This window comes from Ovis aries, chromosome 15 (genome assembly GCF_016772045.2).
Source record: "Ovis aries strain OAR_USU_Benz2616 breed Rambouillet chromosome 15, ARS-UI_Ramb_v3.0, whole genome shotgun sequence".
Classification (NCBI taxonomy): domain Eukaryota; kingdom Metazoa; phylum Chordata; class Mammalia; order Artiodactyla; family Bovidae; genus Ovis; species Ovis aries.
Genome location: NC_056068.1, coordinates 6443353 through 6463898, shown reverse-complemented (window position 1 = coordinate 6463898; position 20546 = coordinate 6443353). Strand labels below are relative to the sequence as shown.

Here is a 20546-nt window from a genome sequence, read left to right as displayed (position 1 = left end):
CTAGTCAAGGCTATGGTTTTCCAGTGGTCATGTATGGATGCGAGAATTGGACTGTGAAGAAAGCTGAGTGCCAAAGAATTGATCCTTTCGAACTGTGGTGTTGGAGAAGACTCTTGAGAGTCCCTTGGACTGCAAGGAGATCCAACCAGTCCATTGTGAAGGAGATCAGCCCTAGGATTTCTTTGAAGGGAATGATGCTGAAGCTGAAACTCCAATACTTTGGCCATCTCATGCGAAGAGTTGACTCATTGGAAAAGACTCTGATGCTGAGAAGGATTGGGGGCAGGAGGAGAAGGGGATGACAGAGGATGAGATGGCTGGATGGCATCACTGACTCAATGGACATGAGTCTGAATGAACTCTGGGAGTTGGTGATGGACAAGGAGGCCTGGAGTGCTGCGATTCATGGGGTCGCAAAGAGTCGGACACGACTGAGCAACTGAACTGAACTGAACTGAATACATTATGACATTGTCCTTTTATGAAACTGAAATATGACCAGAATCCCCATGCAGTATTGGCCCTGTGTGTATGTGTATGTGTGGCTGGCAGTCAATCATGTCCAGCTCTTTGTGACCCCATGGACTATAGCCTGCCAGGCTCCTCTGTCCATGAATTCTCCAGGCAAGAATTGATAACCATTCTTGCCTGAAGGAATGGCTGGAGTGGGTAGCCATTCCTTCTCCAGAGGATCTTCCTGACCCAGGTATTGAACCTGGTCTCACGCATTCCAGGCAGATTCTTTACTGTCTGAGCCACCAGGGAAGCCCATTATTGGCCCTAACTCCTCCGAAAAGAGATGTTATAATTTTAGGCCAGAGTGGCTTCATTAAATAAGAAAAGTAGAAGGACAAAGAATATACATTCCTTGCAAATTAAAGTGAAAATGAATAGTGTATTGCATGCAACCAAAGTGAACACTAAGTAAGAATGTGAAATATATACATTTCAAATAATGTAAGAAAAGTGCCTTATAACACTGAGTTTTAACTTTTAGGGGAAAAAAAAGAATTCTCTTTCAAATTGAGAAGGTAAACTTAGAAGAAACCAAAGAAAATATCACTTTCCTCAATGAATAAACTTATAAAACTCACTACAAGGTAAAATAATCTCTTAGCCAAAGAATATCAAAAAAAATTTTTTTTTAAATTAGACACATCTGTGAGACACAGAGCTTCTAGTAACTCATAAAAAATTTAGACAGGTTTATCTTTATAGCTGGTGTCAGAGAGGATACTTGCTTCCAAGAGCGTGGAAGAATATTTGGATATTTGAACTAAGGATGAGTCTGGAAATTTTTTAAACAGATGTCTTAATTATAAAATTATAAAGGGAGGACAAATTATAGATAGATACATCCTATGTCTTGATAAAATTTTATGAAGTGGACACACCTATGTAACCACAACCTACATGAAGATATAGAGCATTACTAGGACCCCAAAGTATTATACATTACCCCCCAAAGATAATTGCCATTCTGATTTATATCACCAGAGATTTAATTTGTCCATTTTGGGCCTTTATATAAATAAAATCATACTGGGAAATATATATATACACATGTATATAATATTAAAATAAGCATCAGAGAGGATTGCCAATGACCTCATTTTAAATCCATGTTGGCAAAGCATGTGAAAAGATGCTCAACATCACTAAATTAGAGAAATATAAATCAAAACTACAATGAGCTATCACCTCACATCAATCAGAATTCACCAAAAAGTACGCAAACAATAAATGCTAGAGAGGGTGTGGAGAAAAGGAACCCTTCTACACTGTTGGTGGGAATGTAAATTGGTACAACCGCTATGAGGTTCCTTAAAAAACTGAAAATAAGTTGTCATATAATCCAGCAATCCCACTCCTGGCACATATGCAGAGAAAACCATAATTATAAAAAATGCATGCACTCCACTGTTAATTACAGTGCTGTTTACCACAGCCAAGACATAGAAGCAGCCTAAATGTCCATCTACAGAGGGATGGATAAAGAATATATATATAGTGGGATGTATATATATAGTGGAATATTACTCAGCCTTAAAGAACGAAATAATGCTATTTGCAGCAACATGGATGAACATAGAGCTTGTCATACTGAGTGATGTAAGTCAGACAGATAAAGACAAATATATGATACTGCTTATATGTGGAATCTAAAAAAATGACACAAATGAATTTATTTATAAAACAGAAATAGAGTCACAGATGTAGGAAGCAATCTTGTGGTTACTAGGAGGGAAGGCGTGAAAAGGATAAATTGGGAAATTGAGATTGACATATACATGCTATTAAATATAAAACAGATAACTAATAAAGACCTGAAGGCAGGAGGAGAAGGGGATGACAGAGGATGAGATGGTTGGATGACACCACTGACTCAGTGGACATGAGTTTGAGCAAACTCTGGGAGATGGTGAAGGACAGGGAAGCCTGGAGTGCTGCAGTCCATAGAGTCGCAAAGAGTTGGACATGACTGAGCAATTGAACAACAGCAAATAATGACCTACTGTGTATCACAGAGAGCCTTACTCAATACTCTGTAATGACCTACATGGGAAAAGAATCTTTAAAAGAGTGGGTATATGTATACATATAACTGATTCACTTAGCTGTACAGCAGAAATGAAGTAGTTGGTCTACTACTATGTAGACCAACTATACTCCAATAAAAATTTTTAAAATAAATAAATCCATGTTGGAAGTAAAATGCACTAACACCAGTCAACACAAGAAATATATAGATTTGGATAGAGGATACTCTTGCTTTCCAAACCCTTCTCTGACTCTCATCTCCCTTCCTTTATGTCACCTCAAGGTCAGTGTCCCTCTGTGAAGTCCTGCTGTCCAGTGCAGTTTCTGGATCAAGGCACTGACTACAGAACTGAGGTGTAATTGCACCTGAGGGCTTTCTTCTCACTCCTATCCAGAAATTCCTCAAAATTGAATCTCTTCCACAAAGATTCACAGCCTAATCACCTCTAGAAATAAGTCTACCTTTCATCTTCTCAAGGACAGAAGGATCAAGCCCTGAGCCTTCAGAATGGGAGCACTAACTCCAAGACCTGAGATTACTAGAGAACTAACCCTAGGGAGTATCAAATAGTGAGAACCCACACAAAGGAAACCACTTGAATACAAGACCCGACATCACCCAACCCACCAGTAGCACACTGTGCAAGACGCCTCAGAAAGGATACCACCTCACTCAGCCTTGCCCATCAGAGGAAAATCAAACAAACAAACAAAAACTCAGCAAAAATCTCACCCTATACAAAGCTTACACAAACCACTGGACCAATCTTAGGAGAGAAGAAACCAAAAGGAAGAAAGAATCCAAACTTGAAGCCTGGGGAAAGGAGACCTCAAACACAATAAATTTTAAAAAATAATAATAATGAAAGAAAAAGAGAAATACTACACAAATGAAGGAACAAACTGGAAACACAGAAGTCCAAATAAATGAAGAGGAAATAGGCAAACTCCCTGAAAAAGAATTCAGAATAGTGGTAGTAAAGATGATCAAAAACCTTGAAAACAAAATGAAGAAAATGCAAAAATCAATTAACAAAAACCTAGAAGAATTAAAGAATAAACATATGAACAACACAATTACTGAAATTAAAAATACTCTAGAAGGAATTGATAGCAGAATATCTGAAACAGAAGAATTAATCAGTGAGCTAGAAGATAAAAAGGTGGAAAAAACTTCTTAAGAGCAGAATAAAGTAAAAAGAATGAAAAGAACTGAGGACAGTCTCAGAGACCTCTGGGATAATATCAAATGCACCAACATTAGAATTATAGGGGTCTCAGAAGAAGAGCAAAAGAAAGGGTATGAGAAAATTTTTAAAGAGATTATAGTTGAAAATTTCCCCAACATGGAAAAGGAAATAGTCAATCAAGTTCAAGAGGCACAAAGAATTCCATACAGGATAAACCCAAGGAGAAACATGCCAAGATACATACTAATCAAACTAACAAAAACTAGACACAAAGAAAGGATATTAAAAGCAGCAAAGGAAAAGCAACAAGGACCATACAAGGGAAACCCCATATGTTTAACAGCTGATCTTTCAGCAGAAACTCTGCAGGCCAGAAGGGAATGGCAGAATATATTTAAAGTACTGAAAGGTAAAAATCTACAGCCTAAGATTACTGTAACCAGCAAGGATCTCATTCAAAATTGATGGAGAAATAAAAAGCTTTTCAGAGAAGCTAAAGTTAAGAGTATTCAGTACCACCAAACCAGCTTTACAACAAATGTTAAAGGAACTTATATAGTCAAGAAATACAAGAGAAGAAAAAGATCTACAAAATCAACCCCAAACAATTAAGAAAATGGCAATAGGAACATATCTACCAATAATTAATTTAAACATACATGGATTAAATGCTCCAACCAAAAGATGCAGACTGGCTGAATGGATACAAAAACAAGACCCATATATGTGCTGTCTACAAGAGACCCACTTCAGATCTAAAGACACATATAGACTGAAAGTGAGAAGATGGGAAAATATATTCCATTCAAATGGGAAGCAAAAGAAAGGTGGAGCGGCAATCCTCATATCATACAAAATAAACCTTAAAATAAAGAAGATTACAAGAGATAAGGAAGGATACTACATGATGATCAAGGGATCAATCCAAAAGGAAGACATAACAATTGTATATATCTATGCCCCCAACATAGGAACACTTCAATACATAAGGCAAACATGAACAGAAATAAAAGGAGAAATTGACAGTAACACAATAATAGTAGGAGTCTTTAACACCCCACTCACACCAATGGACAGATCATCAAAACAGAAAATTAAAAAGGAAACACAAGTCTTAAATGATACATTAGATGAGATGGATCTCATTGATATCTTCAGGACATTCCCTCCAAATGCAGAAGAGTACATCTTCTTCTCAAGTGCACATTCTCCAGGATAGAACACATCTTAGGTCACAAGTCAAGCCTCAGTAAATTTAATAAAATTGAAATCATATCAAGCATCTTCTCTGACCACAACTCTGCTGCTGCTGCTGCTGCTAAGTCACTTCAGTCGTGTCCGACTCTGTGCAACCCCATAGACGGCAGTCCACCAGGTTCCCCCATCCCTGGGATTCTGGCCAGAACACTGGAGTGGGTTGCCATTTCCTTCTCCAATGCATGAAAGTGAAAAGTGAAAGTGAACTTGCTTAGTCGGGTCCTACCCTCGGCGACCCCTTAGACTGCAGCCTTCCAGGCTCCTCAGTCCATAGGGTTTTCCAGGCAAGAGTACTGGAGTGGGGTGCCATTGCCTTCTCTGACCACAACGCTAGGAGACTAGATATCAGTTACAAGAAAAAAACTAAAAAACACAAACAAATGGAGATTAAACAGTACGTTTCTAAATAACCAACAGGTTAATGAAGAAATCAAAAGGGAAATCAAAAAATTTCTAGAAACAAATGACAGTGAAAACATGACAACTCAAAACCTATGTGACACAGCAAAAGCAGTTCTAAGAGGGAAGTTTATTGCAATACAATCCTACCTCGAGAAACAAGAAAAGCACTGAACAGACAACCTAACTTTACACCTGAAACAACTGGAAAAAGAAGAACAAAAAAAAAAAATTATCAGAAGGAAAGGAATCATAAAGATCCAAGCAGAAATAAATGAAAAAGAAACCATAGTAACAATTAATAAAACTAAACGGTGGTTCTTTGAGAAGATAAAATTCACAAAGTCTAGTTAGACTCATCAAGAAAAAAAGAATCAAACCAACAAAATTAGAAATGAAAAAGGAGAGGTTACAACAGACAGTGCAGAAATACAAAGGATTATAAGAGAATATTATGAACAACTATATGGCAATAAAATGGATAACCTGGAAGACATGGGCAGATTCTTAGAAAAGTTCAATCTTCCAAGAATGAACCAGGAAGAAATAGAAATTATGAACAACAAATTATGAAATTGACGCTGTGATAAAAAATCTCAAGCCCAGAAGCAGATGTCTTCACAGGAGAATTTTATCAAACATTTAGAGAAGAGCTAATGCCTATTCTTCTAAAACTCTTTCAAAAAATTGCAGAGGAATGAACACTTCCAAACTCATTCTGCAAGGCCACCATCACTCTGATACCAAAGCCAAAGGCAACACAAAAAAGAAAGCTACAGGCCAATATCACTGATGAACATAGATGCAAAAATCCTCAACAAAATTTTAGCAAACAGAATCCAGCGACTCATCAAAAAGCTCATACACCATGATTAAGTTGTGTTTATTCCAGAGATGCAAAGATTCTTCAATATATGGAAATCAATCAATGTGATTACACCATATTAACAAGTTGAAATATAAAAACCATATGATAATCTCAATAGATGCAGAAAAAGCCTTTGACAAAATTCAGCACCCATTTATGATTAAAACTCTGCAACAAATGAGCATAGAAGGAACCTACCTCAACATAGTAAAGGCTGTACATGAAAAGTTTACAGCAAACATTATTCTCAATGGTGAAAAACTGAAAGCATTCCCCCCTAAGATCAGGAACAAGACAAGGGTGTCCACTTTCACCACTATTATTCAAAATATTTCTGGAAGTCCTAGCTACAGCAGAGAAGAAAAAGAAATAAAAGGAACCCAGCTCGGAAAAGAAGTGAAGCTCTCACTGTTTGTAGATGACATGATACTGTACATAGAAAACCCTAAAGATAGTATCAAAAAATTACTAGAGCTAATCAGTTAATTTAGCAAAGTTGCAAGATACAAAATCAATACACAGATATCACTTGCATTTCTATATACTAACAATGAAAAATCAGAAAGAGAAATTAAGGAATCAACCCCATTCACCATTGCAACAAAAACAATTAAATATCTAGGAATAAACTTACCTAAGGAGATAAAAGAACTGTACACAGAAAATTATAAGACACTAATGAAAGAAATCAAAAATGACATAAACAGATGGAGAGATATTCCATGTTCCTGGATAGGAAGAATCAATATTGTGAAAATGACTATACTACCAAACACAATCTACAGATTCAATGCAAACCCTATCAAATTAACAATGGCATTTTTCACAGAACTAGAACAAAAAATTTCACAATTCATATGGAAACACAAAAGATCCCCAGTAGTCAAAGCAGTCTTAAGAAAAAAGAATCAACCTTCCTAACTAACTTCAGATCATACTACAAAGCTACAGTCATCAAGACAGTGTGGTACTGGCACAAAAACACAAATATAGACCAATGGAACAAGATAGAAAGCCCAGAAATAAACCCATGCACCTTGGGTACCTTATTTTTGACAAAGGAGGCAAGAATATACAACAGGGCAAAGATAGCCTCTTCAATAAATGGTGCTGGGAAAACTGGATGAAATTAGAATACTTCCTAACACCATACACAAAGACAAACTCAAAATGTATTAAATACCTAAATTTAAGAAACTATAAAACTCTTAGAGGAAAACATAGGCAGAACACTTGATAACATAAATCAAAGCAAGATGCTCTGTGACCCACCTCCTAGAGTAACAGAAATAAAAACAAAAGTAAACAAGTGGGACCTGATTAAACTTAAAAGCTTTTGCACAGCAAAGGAAACTGTAAGCAAGGTGAAAAACCCTCAGAAGGGGATAAAATAATAGCAAATGAAACACCTGACAAAGGATTAATTTCCAAAGTATACAAGCAGCTCATACAACTCAATATCAGAAAAACAAACAACCCAATCAAAAAGTGGGAAAAAGACCGAAACAGACATTTCTCTGAAGAAGACATACAGATGGCTAACAAACACATGAAAAGATGCTCAACACTGCTAATTATTAGAGAACTGCAAATCAAAACTACAATGAGATATCACCTCACACCAGTTAGAATGGCCATCATCAAAAAGTCTACAAACAATAAATGCTGGAGAGGGTGTGGAGAAAGGGAACACTCTTGCACTGTTGGTGGGAATGTAAACTGATACAGCCACTATGGAAGACAGTATGGAGATTCCTTTAAAAACTAGGAATAAAACCACCATATGACCCAGAAATTCCACTCCTAGGCATATACCCTGTGGAAACCAAAATTGAAAAAGACACATGTACCCCATTGTTCATTGCAGCAGCACTATTTACAATAACTAGAACGTGGAAGCAACCTAGATGTCCATTGACAGATGAATGGATAAAGAAGTGGTACATATACACAACAGAATATTACTCAGCCATAAAAAGGAACACATTTGAGCCAGTTCTGATGAGGTGGATGAACCTAGAGCTTATTATACAGAGTGAAGTAAGTCAGAAAGTAAAAGATAAATATTGTATTCTAATGCATAAAATCACTGCAGATGGTGACTACAGCCATGAAATTAAAAGATGCTTACTCCTTGGAAGAAAAGTTTTGACCAACCTAGATAGCATATTCAAAAGCAGAGACATTACTTTGCTGACTAAGGTCCATCTAGTCAAGGCTATGGTTTTTCCAGTAGTCATGTATGGATGTGAGAGTTGGACTGTGAAGAAGGCTGGGCACCGAAGAATTGATGCTTTTGAACTGTGGTGTTAGAGAAGACTCTTGAGAGTCCCTTGGACTGTAAGGAGATCCAACCAGTCCATTCTGAAGGAGATCAACCCTGGGATTTTTTTGGAAGGAATGATGCTAAAGCTGCAACTCCAGTACTTTGGCCACCTCATGCGAAGTGTCGACTCATTGGAAAAGACTCTGATGCTGGGAGGGATTGGGGGCAGGAGGAGAAGGGGACAACAGAGGATGAGATGGCTGGATGGCATCACTGACTCGATGGACGCAAGTCTGAGTGAACTCTGGGAGTTGGTGATGGACAGGGAGGCCTGGGGTGCTGCGATTCATGGGGTCGCAAAGAGTCGGACACAACTGAGCAACTGAACTGAACTGAACTGAATGCATATATTCAGAATCTAGAAAAATGGCCCTGAAGAATTTATTTTCAGGGCAGCAATGGAGAAAGAGACATAGAGAATAGACTTATGGACACGGGGAGAGGGAAGGAGAGGGTGAGATGTATGAAAAGAGTAACATGGAAGCTTACACTACCACATGTGAAATAGATAGCAAATGGGAATTTGCTGTATGGCTCAGGAAACTCAAACAGGCGCTCTGTATCAACCTAGAGGGGTGGGATGGGGAGGGAGATGGGAGGGAGGTTCAAAAGGGAGGGATATATGTATACCTATGGCTGATTCATGTTGAGGTTTGAGAGAAAACAACAAAATTCTGTAAAGCAATTACCCTTCAATTAAAAATAGTTTTTGAAAAAAAGAAATATGTAGGTAACTTTTTATTTCTAAGAACAAAACCTTGTTAGTTTAAGTCACAATTGCAATGTCTGTGTTCCTACAAATGCCGATGCTTCTAGAGAAAACTACATGGCGTGTGTGTGTATAAATATATAGATAGATAAATTTTTACATGTATCAGATTTTCTCAATTTCATATATTTTTTCTTTTTCAATTAAAAGAAATCTTTCAGTGAATAACTAAATATGACTAGTAATATGGTCCCTTTCCCCTTTGGTAACCATAAGTTTGTTTTCTATGTCTTTGGGTCTATTCTTGTTTTGTAAACAAGTTCGTTTGTATCTTTAAAAAAAAAAAAAAAGAAAGAAAACATGGCAGTATCATGTTGTACTGCCTTATCTAATGCACTGAGAAGGGTATGTCATTTCCGTGGCACTCTTCCCAAAACTATAAACTCAATAATCTGGAGAAAAACATCACACAAACTCAGACAAATTAAGGACATTCTGCAAAACACTTGATCAGTACTTTCCAAAAGTGCCAAGATTGTGAAAGGAAAGGAAAGGCTGAGGAACTGTCCCAGATTAGAAGAGACTAAAGGACAGAACGAATGTAGCATGAAGTCTTGTGTTGGACTCAGAAACAGAACAAGGACATTACTCGGGGTGGGGAAATGGTGAAATCCTAATGAAATCTGTACTCTAGTTAGTTCAGTTCAGTTCAGTTCACTCGCTCAGTCATGTCCGACTCTTTACAACCCCATGAATCGCAGCACCCCAGGCCTCACTGTCCATCACCAACTCCCGGAGTTCACTCAGACTCACGTCCATCGAGTCTGTGATGCCATCCAGCCATCTCATCCTCTGTCGTCCCCTTCTCTTCCTGCCCCCAATCCCTCCCAGCATCAGAGTCTTTTCCAATGAGTCAACACTTCGCATGAGGTGGCCAAAGTACTGGAGTTTCAGCTTTAGCATCACTCCTTCCAAAGAAATCCCAGGGCTGATCTCCTTCAGAATGGATTGGTTGGATCTCCTTGCAGTCCAAGGGACTCTCAAGAGTCTTCTCTAACACCGCAGTTCAAAAGCATCAATTCTTCAGTGCTCTGCCTTCTTCACAGTCCAAATCTCACATCCATACATGACTACTGGAAAAACCATAGCCTTGACTAGATGGGCCTTAGTCGGCAAAGTAATGTCTCTGCTTTTGAATATGCTATCTAGGTTGGTCATAACTTTTCTTCCAAGGAGTAAGCGTCTTTTAATTTCATGCTGCAGTCACCATCTGCAGTGATTTTGGAGCCCAGAAAAATAAAGTCTGACACTTTTTCCACTGTTTCCCCATCTATATCCCATGAAGTGATGGGACCGAATGCCATGATCTTCGTTTTCTGAATGTTGAGCTTTAAGCCAACTTTTTTTTTGTTGTTTTGTTTTGGTTTTTTTTTTGTTTTTTTGAAGTGTAGTTTATTTTTAATGTTGTATTAATTTCCACAAAGTGATTAGTTATACATATATACACATTTTTCCATATTCTTTTCCATTATGGTTTATCACAGGATATTGAATATAATTCCCTTACTATACAGCAGAATTCTGTTGTTTACCCATTCAGTATATAATAGTTGACATCTGCTTTCACTCTCCTCTTTCACTTTCATCAAGAGGCTTTTAGTTCCTCTTCACTTTCTGCCATAAGGGTGGTGTCATCCGCATATCTGAGGTTATTGATATTTCTCCCAGCAATCTTGATTCCAGCTTGTGCTTCTTCCAGCCCAGCGTTTCTCATGATGTACTCTGCATGTAAGTTAAATAAGCAGGGTGACAATATACAGACTTGAGGTACTTCTTTTCCTATTTGAAGCCAGTCTGTTGTTCTATGTCCAGTTCTAACTGTTTAATAGTACTGTACAAATGTTTGTTTCTAAGTTTTGATAACGCCGCCATGGTTACGTGAGATGTTAACATTAGCGAAGGCTGAGTAATGGGTATTTAGGAACTCTCTGTACTGTCATGGCCACTCTTTTGTAAATCTAAAATTATCTCAAAATTAAAAGGCTAAAATGTTTTAAAATTTTTGTTGTACCATATGAAAGTGAAAGTTGCTCACTGGTGTCTGATTCTTTGTGACCCCATGGACTGCATAGGCCAGAATACTGGAGTGGGTAGCCTGCCCTACTACAGCAAATCTTCCCAACCCAGGAATCAAACTGGGGTCTCCTGCATTGCAGGCAGATTCTTTACCAACTGAGCTATCATTTTTGGCTCAGAACAAATGTCACTATAGTTATATAAAATATTAAAATATATAATTAATAGTTAGCTCAAAAATATATTAACTACTTATGTATGTAACTTTCCCAGTGGCTCAGGGATAAAGAATCTGCCTGCCATGCAGCAGACCCAGGGGACACAGGTTCAGTCCCTGGGTCGGGAAGTGGCAACCACTCCAGTATTCTTGTCTGGGAAATCCCATGGAGAGAGGAGCCCGGTGGGCTGCAGTCCATAAAATGGCAAAGACTTGGACATGACTGAGCACACAGAACACGCACTCACACACTTATATATTAATATATATGTCATTTTGATATGTATTATACAGAGCAACGTTCCTACCCACAGGAGTTGATAATTTAGACAATCTGTTTGAAAACCATATTCCAAGCCAACATCAGTGATGCTGAAGAAGAGAAAGCTCACTCTTGGCGAAGTAGTAGAAGAGCCTCAAGAATGCTTAATAGCAAGGCTGTATGCCCCACTGCATTTGCAGGGGCAGCAAAGGTAAGAGCTCTCTGGATGGGAAAACACTGGAAGAGACTTTCTGAGGCTCACAAAGTCCAACCCCCGACTAGCCCAGGCTATAGCACCCACAGCAGGGCCTTCACTTCATCTCCGCCAAGGTTCTCGTGCTTGCAAGCCCCCATTAGCTTATGCCATATGTTTTATCAAAATGGGGGAATAAACTGCTTATTGCCATAGTAGCGGAGTGGGGGGTGGTGGGAATCCATTAAGCACTGGTTATTTGAAAAAGAAGAAAGAAAAACTCACAAAGAAAAAATGATTTTATCTTGCACTGAAGATCTTCATCTTATAATAAGAGCTAATATCTACTGAAAGTTCACAATTTGCCAAATTTTGTGTAAAGCTCTTTACATGCAGGCCTTTGTCTAATCCTCCTAGCAACTCCACTGAGGGAAGAACTGCTGTGTCCATATTTCAAATGAAGGAACTGAGGTGAAGTGAGGTTGAGGAACATGCCCAAGTTCACAAAGCTAGAAAAAAAGACATATCCAGGACTCACACAGAAGTGCATTTGACTTTAGACTTCATTTATCCCTTGTAATATATAACCAAGTCTCTCTACAGAATTTCCCAAATGATATGAGTACAGGCAGAGGAGCCTGGAGGGCTCCATGGGGTCACAATGAGTCAGACACAACTGAGCAGCTAACACACACTAACATAACATTAACACACTTGAATATGGGCATACCTACAAGATTGTAAGCAAGCTAAAAATATGTTTTAATCTTTTTGCAAACATCTAAAGTGAACATATAACAAAAACTTTTATAAACAGGTATATATACCACTTGGATGGAGAAGTGTTTAATTTGTCATATGAGGACTTGGAACATGTTGAAACTTGACTCTGATTCCTTTAGCTTTTGTAGATCACAATGGAATGTACTAGGCAACCTGTCTTAATGCTAAAGTGTCAGGGTTGTTAACTGCTAGCCAAATGACAAACGTAACCACTTTGCCTACTTGGCTAGTCTAAGAAAGGGATGGCAGAACAAAGATTATTCAGTCTCAGCTGTGTGTTGCTAAAGTGAAGATCATCCCCCAGGGTGTCATGGGGAAATATTAGGGAAATCTAAATTTTCCTCCAAAATTATTTTCCCTTCCCTTCCCTTGTTTGACAAAGCCTAACTCTCCCTCACCATCGGCAAGTCAAAAAAACCTCTCTGGTTTGCTATGGAGATTGGATAGGTGCTTTTTAGTGGCATGGTTAGAAGGAGAGGGTGGAAGAACTAATGGAGAGATTATGAGGAAATTATCTCCTCACAGCATCTGTTCATAGCACTTTTCTTTGCTCGTTTATTTTTTTTTTAATTTTTATTTTTACAATACTGTATTGGTTTTGCCATACATTGACATGAATCCTTTGCTCGTTTATTAAATGTGCATTTTAAGCACTATGTCACAGACACAACTAGAGAAATAAAAATGAACAACACGTCTTTTGCTCTCCAGTAGTTCAGTTTCCTAGGGAAAAGAGGTCACCAGCTCTAAGAATATTAAAGTTGGTTCCATGTGAGTGAAATGGAGAAGACACATGCTTGCACTTAACTTTGCCTGGAAAAGTCAAGATATTGGAGGTTGAGGTATAAGTTAGGGTTCAACAGGTAGAGAAAAGCACAATGTTTCAGGAAGGGAGAACAGCATGTGCAAGACGATTAGGAGGAGTTGAGCATGACCACAGGTCAGGTTGCAAGCTGGGGAGTGGCAGTGTATGAGGCTAGAAAGGCGGACAGGAGCCAAACCAAAGTGGGTAACTGTCTTGTCCTCTTACTAAATTATAGAACGTGTCTTATTCACCAGTTTATCCATATCTCAGTGTATGCCATGTGGTAGGTTCTCACATAACATTAATAGTCCAACACAAAATTACGTGTAATTTTTTAACTAATGTAGTATACTGCCCTCTAGTGGTTAGGAAAAAATAGGCTTTCTATCACAATGAATGCCAGTAGTTTCACCCGGATTTGCTCTCAGTAAGTTCAGTTCAGTCGCTCATTGCGACCCCATGAATCGCAGCACCCCAGGCCTCCCTGTCCATCACCAACTCCCGGAGTTCACTCAGACTCACGTCCATCGAGTCCATGATACCATCCAGCCATCTCATCCTCTGTCGTCCCCTTCTCCTGCCCCGAATCCCTCCCAGCATCAGAGTCTTTTCCAATGAGTCAACTCTTCGCATGAGGTGGCCAAAGTACTGGAGTTTCAGCTTTAGCATCATTCCTTCCAAAGATATCCCAGGGCTGATCTCATTCAGAATGGACTGGTTGGATCTCCTTGCAGTCCAAGGGACTCTCAAGAGTCTTCTCCAACACCACAGTTCAAAAGCATCAATTCTTCGACGCTCAGCTTTCTTCACAGTCCATCTCTCACATCTATACATGACCACTGGAAAAACCATAGCCTTGACTAGACAGACCTTTGTTGGCAAAGTAACGTCTCTGCTTTTCAATATGCTATCTAGATTGGTCATAACTTTTCTACCAAGGAGTAAGCATCTTTTGATTTCATGGCTGCAATCACCATCTGCAGTGATTTTGGAGCCCCCCAAAATAAAGTCTGACACTGTTTCCCCTGTTTCCCCTGTTTCCCCATCTATTTCCCATGAAGTGATGGGACCAGATGCCATGATCTTCATTTTCTGAGTGTTGAGCTTTAAGCCAACTTTTTCACTCTCCTCTTTTACTTTCATCAAGAGGCTTTTTAGTTCCTCTTCACTTTCTGCCATAAGGGTGCTGTCATCTGTATATCTGAGGTTATTGATATTTCTCCCGGCAATCTTGATTCCAGCTTGTGCTTCTTCCAGCCCAGCGTTTCTCATGATGTACTCTGCATGTAAGTTAAATAAGCAGGGTGACAATATACAGCCTTGATGTACTCCTTTTCCTGTTTGGAACCAGTCTATTGTTCCTACCCCACTACAAAAAAAGATTGAAGGCAAGAGGAGAAGGGGATAGAGGATGGGATGGTTGGATGGCATCAACCATGGTTGGATGGACATGAGTTTGAGTAAGCTCTGGGAGCTGGTAATGGACAGGAAGGCCTGGCATGCTGCAGTCCATGTGGTCGAGAAAAGTAGGACATGACTGAGCAACTGAACTGACTACAAAATAAGTTTAAAAAAGAACATGCAGTTGTTTTCATGCCTTAGCTATTGAAAATAATGGTGCAATGAACATGGGGGTTTGGACATCTTTTTGAGATAGTAATTTCATTTCCTTCAGATAAATACCCAGAAATAGAATCGCCTGATTATGTGGTAGTACTGCTTTTTATTTTTTGAGGAGTTTGAAAGTTGCTTGAAAGTTAACTAAATTTATTGTGGTAATCACTTTGCAATGAATATATTATTGTGTACACATAAAAGTAATACAATGTAACACATCAATTATTTTGTTGCTCATCTGTGGCCAGCTCTATGCAACACCATGGACTGTAGCCCACCAGGCTCCTCTCTGCAAAGGATTTCCCAGGCAAGAATACTGGAGTGGGTTGCCATTTCCTTCTCCAGGGGATCTTCCCGATCCAGGGATCAAAGCCATGTCTCCTGCATTGCAAGCAGATTCTTTACCACTGAGCCACCAAAGGAAGACCCATCAATCATATCTCACTTTAAAAACAAACCTATGCTAGTTACAACCAATAAGATACATTCACTCACTGATATCTTGCTGCCCAGTTTGAAAATCAGTGCAAACGAAGCAACTGACAAAGGATAATCTCCTAATTTGATAAACAGCTCATACAGCTCAATATCAGGAAAACAATCAAAAAATGGGCAGAAGACATAAGCAGACATTTCCTCAAAGAAGACAGACAAATGGCAAATGAACACATGAAAAATGAAAAGATATTCAACATTGCTCATTATTAGAGAAATGCGAATCAAAACTACAATGAAGTATCACCTCACCCCAGTCAGAATGGCCATCATCAAAAAGTCTACAAATAATCAATGCCGAGCGGACGTAGAGCAAAGGGAACCCTTCTACACTGTTGGTGGGAATGTAAATTGGTGCAGCCACTGTGGAGAACAGTACAGAGACTGTTTTAAAAGCTAGGAATAGAACTACCGTATGACCCAGCAACCCCACTACTGGGCATATACCCTGAGTAAACCACAATTCAAAAAACACATACCCCAGTGTTCATTGCAGCACTATTTACAATAGCCAGGACATGGAAGCAACCTAAATGTCCATTGACAGATGAATGGATAAAGAAGATATGGTATATATATACAATGGAATATTACCCAGCCATAAAAAATAATGAATTTGAGTCAGTTCTAGTGAGATAGTTAAACCTCGAGCCTGTTTTACAGAGTGAAATAAATCAGAAAAAAATATTGTATATTAATGCACATACATGGAATCTAGAAAAATAGTACTAATGAACCTATTTCAGGGAAGGAATGGAGATGCAAATGTAAAGAGTGGACTTGTGGACACAGGAGGGGAAAGAGAAGGTAGGAGAATTGACATATAAACACTACCACTTGTAAAATAGATGGCTAGTGGGAAGCTGCTGTATAACACAGGGAGCCCAGCCCTCACGTCTGTAACATCCTCAAAGGAAGGGATGAGGGGAGGGGAGACTCCAGAGGGAGGGGACATACAATCATTGCTGCTGATTAGCACTGGTGTACAGGCAAAAACCAACATACCATTGTGAAGCAATTATCCTCCGCTTAAATCAAATAAACTTTAAAAAAGAAAACCAGTGGTCTCTGACAATACTTGTTTCATTTTAATATATTGTTTTATGTATTTGATGTTCCCTGGTGGCTCAGACAGCAAAGGATCTACCCACAACGTGGGAGACCCAGGTTCAGTCCCTGCATGGGGAAGATCCCTTGGAGAAGGGAATGGTTGCCCACTCCAGTACCCTGCCTGGAGAATCCCATGGACAGAGGAGCCTGGTGGGCTACAGTTGATGGGATCTCAAAGAGTCAGAAATGACTGAGCAACTAACACTTTATTTTCACTTTACATATTTATATATATATATATATCATAGACTATGATTAATGATATAATTCACTCTGAATGTAGATATGATCTACCTTCTTCTCCAAATAGTAAGTTGGTTAAGCTCAATAATACAAATAATATAAATAAAAGTCTCCAAGCATGCTAAATCATGTCAGTTATGTCCAACTCTTTGCAATCCTATGGACTGTAGCCTTCCAGACTCCTCTGTCCATGGGATTCTCCAGGCAAGAATACTGGAGTGGGTTGCCATTTCTTCCTCCATACACTAATACTAATAGGAAGCTAAACCAGGTAAATATATTACGTTTTTTAAATTTATATACATTTCACATGCATTATCACAAAGTGTCTATGAAAAGCCTCTCCACTTTTACTCTTCAGAGTTAAAGACTAAATTTCCTCAAGAATAGCATTTCAAATATATGTAACAAAGTTTATTGTTACCAAAAAAAATGTAATAAAACACCCTAGATGACAATAGGAAAATTGTTAAATTACATGCATTCTTCTGATGACCATTACACAACCATAAAGATCATGTTTGTAAAGAATACCTAATGAAACGGAGATAAAACAATGATTCATTGCTACGTGAGAAAAGAGGGAGCTACACTTAACAGTGTCTTAACTATGAGAGGAAACCAACATGGAGAAGGAAACCAGGAAATGTATGCAACAAAGCATTAGCAGTAGTGGTTTCTCAGCAGTTAATTTTTAACAGGATCTACCTTGTGCATTTATCGCTTTTTTTTTAATCAGGTAAGTCAAGAAATTAATAGCAAATGAGAATGTCTTCTTTGACAAAAATGTACACATGAAAAACTAAAGAATGCCCCTGAAAGCCTGCCTTTCCAAATTTCCTATGACACTGGATTACAGCTCCCGTGACAGTTTTCCCATATTGGAGGTTGAGTTTGCTTGTCACAAAAGCACCTTCCAGGTTAAACAAGAAGTCTCCTGTACCTTCAGAATCAGAAGATGAGTAACCATAAATTTGCTTTTATTTCTCCCTATATATGAATATTGATGAAAATACATCCTCCAAGAAATTCCTTGAAAAGGTTACATCAGAATGACTTTTACTCTGTGGTTTGCACTTTTGAAAACAAAGTATGTAAAAAGTGAAAGTGTTAGTCGTTCAGTCGTGTTCAACTCTATGCAGCCTGCCAGGTTCCTCTGTCCATGAAATTCTCCAGGCAAGAATACTGGATAGTCATTCCCTTTTCCAGGGGGTCTTCCTGACCCAGAAATCGAATATGGATCTCCTGCATTGCAGGCAGATTGTTTACCGCCAGGGAAGCCTCAAACAAGTATAGTAAAACACTATTAGTATTGCACTGCAGAGTGCAAACTAGGTAGGCAAAAACATAATATTACCATTCATATTTGGAGGAAACAAGAGTGAGTTTACACTGCAACACAGAGAAGCAGTATATAACCCAGACTTGGGCTGAGGAGGTACGTGTCCTGGAGAATGTGAGACCTGAAGGGTGGGTTAGACAAGCAAAGACTGAGAAGAAAGAAGGGGTAATTTCAAACTTCAGAAACAGCCTATGTCAAACTCTGCCCACTTTTTTTTTTTTGGTTGCCACAGCCATGTGGGATCTTAGTTCTCTAACTAGGGATCAAACGCACACCCCCTGCACTGGAAGTGTGGAGTCTTAACCACTGGACCACCAGGGAATTCTCTGCCCAATTTACCTTTGTTTTATTATTCTCTGAATCAGAACACTGAGAGAGCTTCTCAGCAAGAACAATTGAACATATGAATTACGTATGCTTCTTCTTGAACCCAACTTAAATGACAATTAAGGAATAAAAAAGAGAGACCAAAGGAGACAGCATCAGACCTTTGATGGCCAGAAAACAGAGGTCAAGTGGGAACTGACTAGGATGACGGAGGAAAGCTAAACCCTGTGCTGCCGTCAAAGAGGCCTGAGAGCCAGCCATCTCTCCCTCAAACCACAGAAGAGGCTCAGGCTAGCCGAGGCAAGAGGAGGCTGACGGAGGAGGAGTGGAAAGCCTGTTTTAAAAACGGCTGGACCCCACATCCAGTTCCACACACCACACAGGTAGGCACGGCCAAAACCACAGAAGAGGCTCGGGCTAGCCGAGGCAAGGGGAGGCTGACGGAGGAGGAGTGGAAAGCCTGTTTAAAAAACGCCTGGACCCCACATCCAACTCCACACACCATACAGGTAGGCACGGCTTCTTCTTTTACCAACCCAGGAAAACGTAACAAACCTAAGAATAAAAGAGAATTCTTCAATCTGCTGAAGGACCTTGAACATCTCTGTGACTCTTAAATGCTGAGAAGCCCCCTTCGGGCCTAGGTGGTATTTGCCCAGCTGGTGGGAATGTCTGCAGCTCAGTTGAGTCATTCTTCAGGCACTGACCTCAGGCCAAGAGGCTCCCCGAACAGGGTCACACCCAGTCCCTGAGGGCAGTCTTCAGCCAGTAATTGGTAGATAAGGGGTATCCGGGCCCCCTTGCCTGAAGGTAGGACAATTCTGAAAGGCATGACTATACACAAGCAAGAAACAGAAAATATAACCGTTTTTGAAGAAAAGATACCATTTACATCAGGGACAAAAATTTAAATTATCGATGCTGAATCTTTAAAAAGATAAGCAAGACTTTTCTGGGAAAATTTTATACATATAATATCAAAAGACATTTTAAAAGAAATAAATGAAAGTATATACCATATCATTGGATTTGAGGATGCACCATCACACAGAGTTCTTCCCGTTGATCTTAACTATTGAATGCAATCCCAGCTAAAACATCAAAACTTAACAAACTAACCTGAAAATTTATGTGAGCGAGGAAATGAATGAGAATAGCCCAGATACAATATGGAGGAAAAAAAAGGATGTATTTGCTTTACAAATAACAAGACTTAATAGAAGTCCTTACAAAATAAAATCATGTGGTAGTAGCACAGATATGCTTACAAAGTCAATCAATGGAACAGATTAGAAAACCGCGAAATAAACACAGACAAACAAAGAAACTTGATTTATGACAGAGCAGTGGGGGAGGACGGAAGTGACCCTCAGGGGTGTGCACTGCTCAGATCTCCCTTTGCAAATAAAAGGAACGAAGCCTGTTGTCCACGATCATACAAATGGGTTAAGACGAAACACAACAGTGCACCCGAAGGGGAATTCAGGATTGGAAAAGCAAAATGAAAGTTCTGTGTTTTTGGATATTTGGGCCCCTAGATAGTTAAGATACATACCTAAGAGAGAATTTCAGTGACCCCAGATTCTTGAATCTTCTTACAATAGAAAAGCACTAGTCATTAAGTTGAGACATCTGTTATTTTTTGGAGCTTCCCAGGTGGCTCAGTGGTAAAGAATTCTCCTGTCAATGCAGGAGACACAGGAAACATGGACTCAATCCCTGGGTTGGGAAGATCCTTTGAAGAAGGGAATGGCAGCCCACTCCAGTATTCTTGCCTGGGAAATCA

At 39.1% G+C, this 20546-nt stretch overlaps 1 protein-coding gene across 1 annotated transcript in view; it reads left to right on the top strand.

The window, feature by feature from the left end:
- Nucleotides 1-16796, top strand: part of CEP126 (centrosomal protein 126) — a 135694-nt gene extending 118898 nt beyond the window's left edge. Inside the window, exon 10 of the mRNA XM_012095327.4 lies at nt 2825-16796. Coding sequence (XP_011950717.2) covers nt 2825-2901 — 77 coding nt within the window. The 3' untranslated portion in view covers nt 2902-16796. The remainder of the gene's footprint in view (nt 1-2824) is intronic.
- Nucleotides 16797-20546: the final 3750 nt, after the last annotated feature.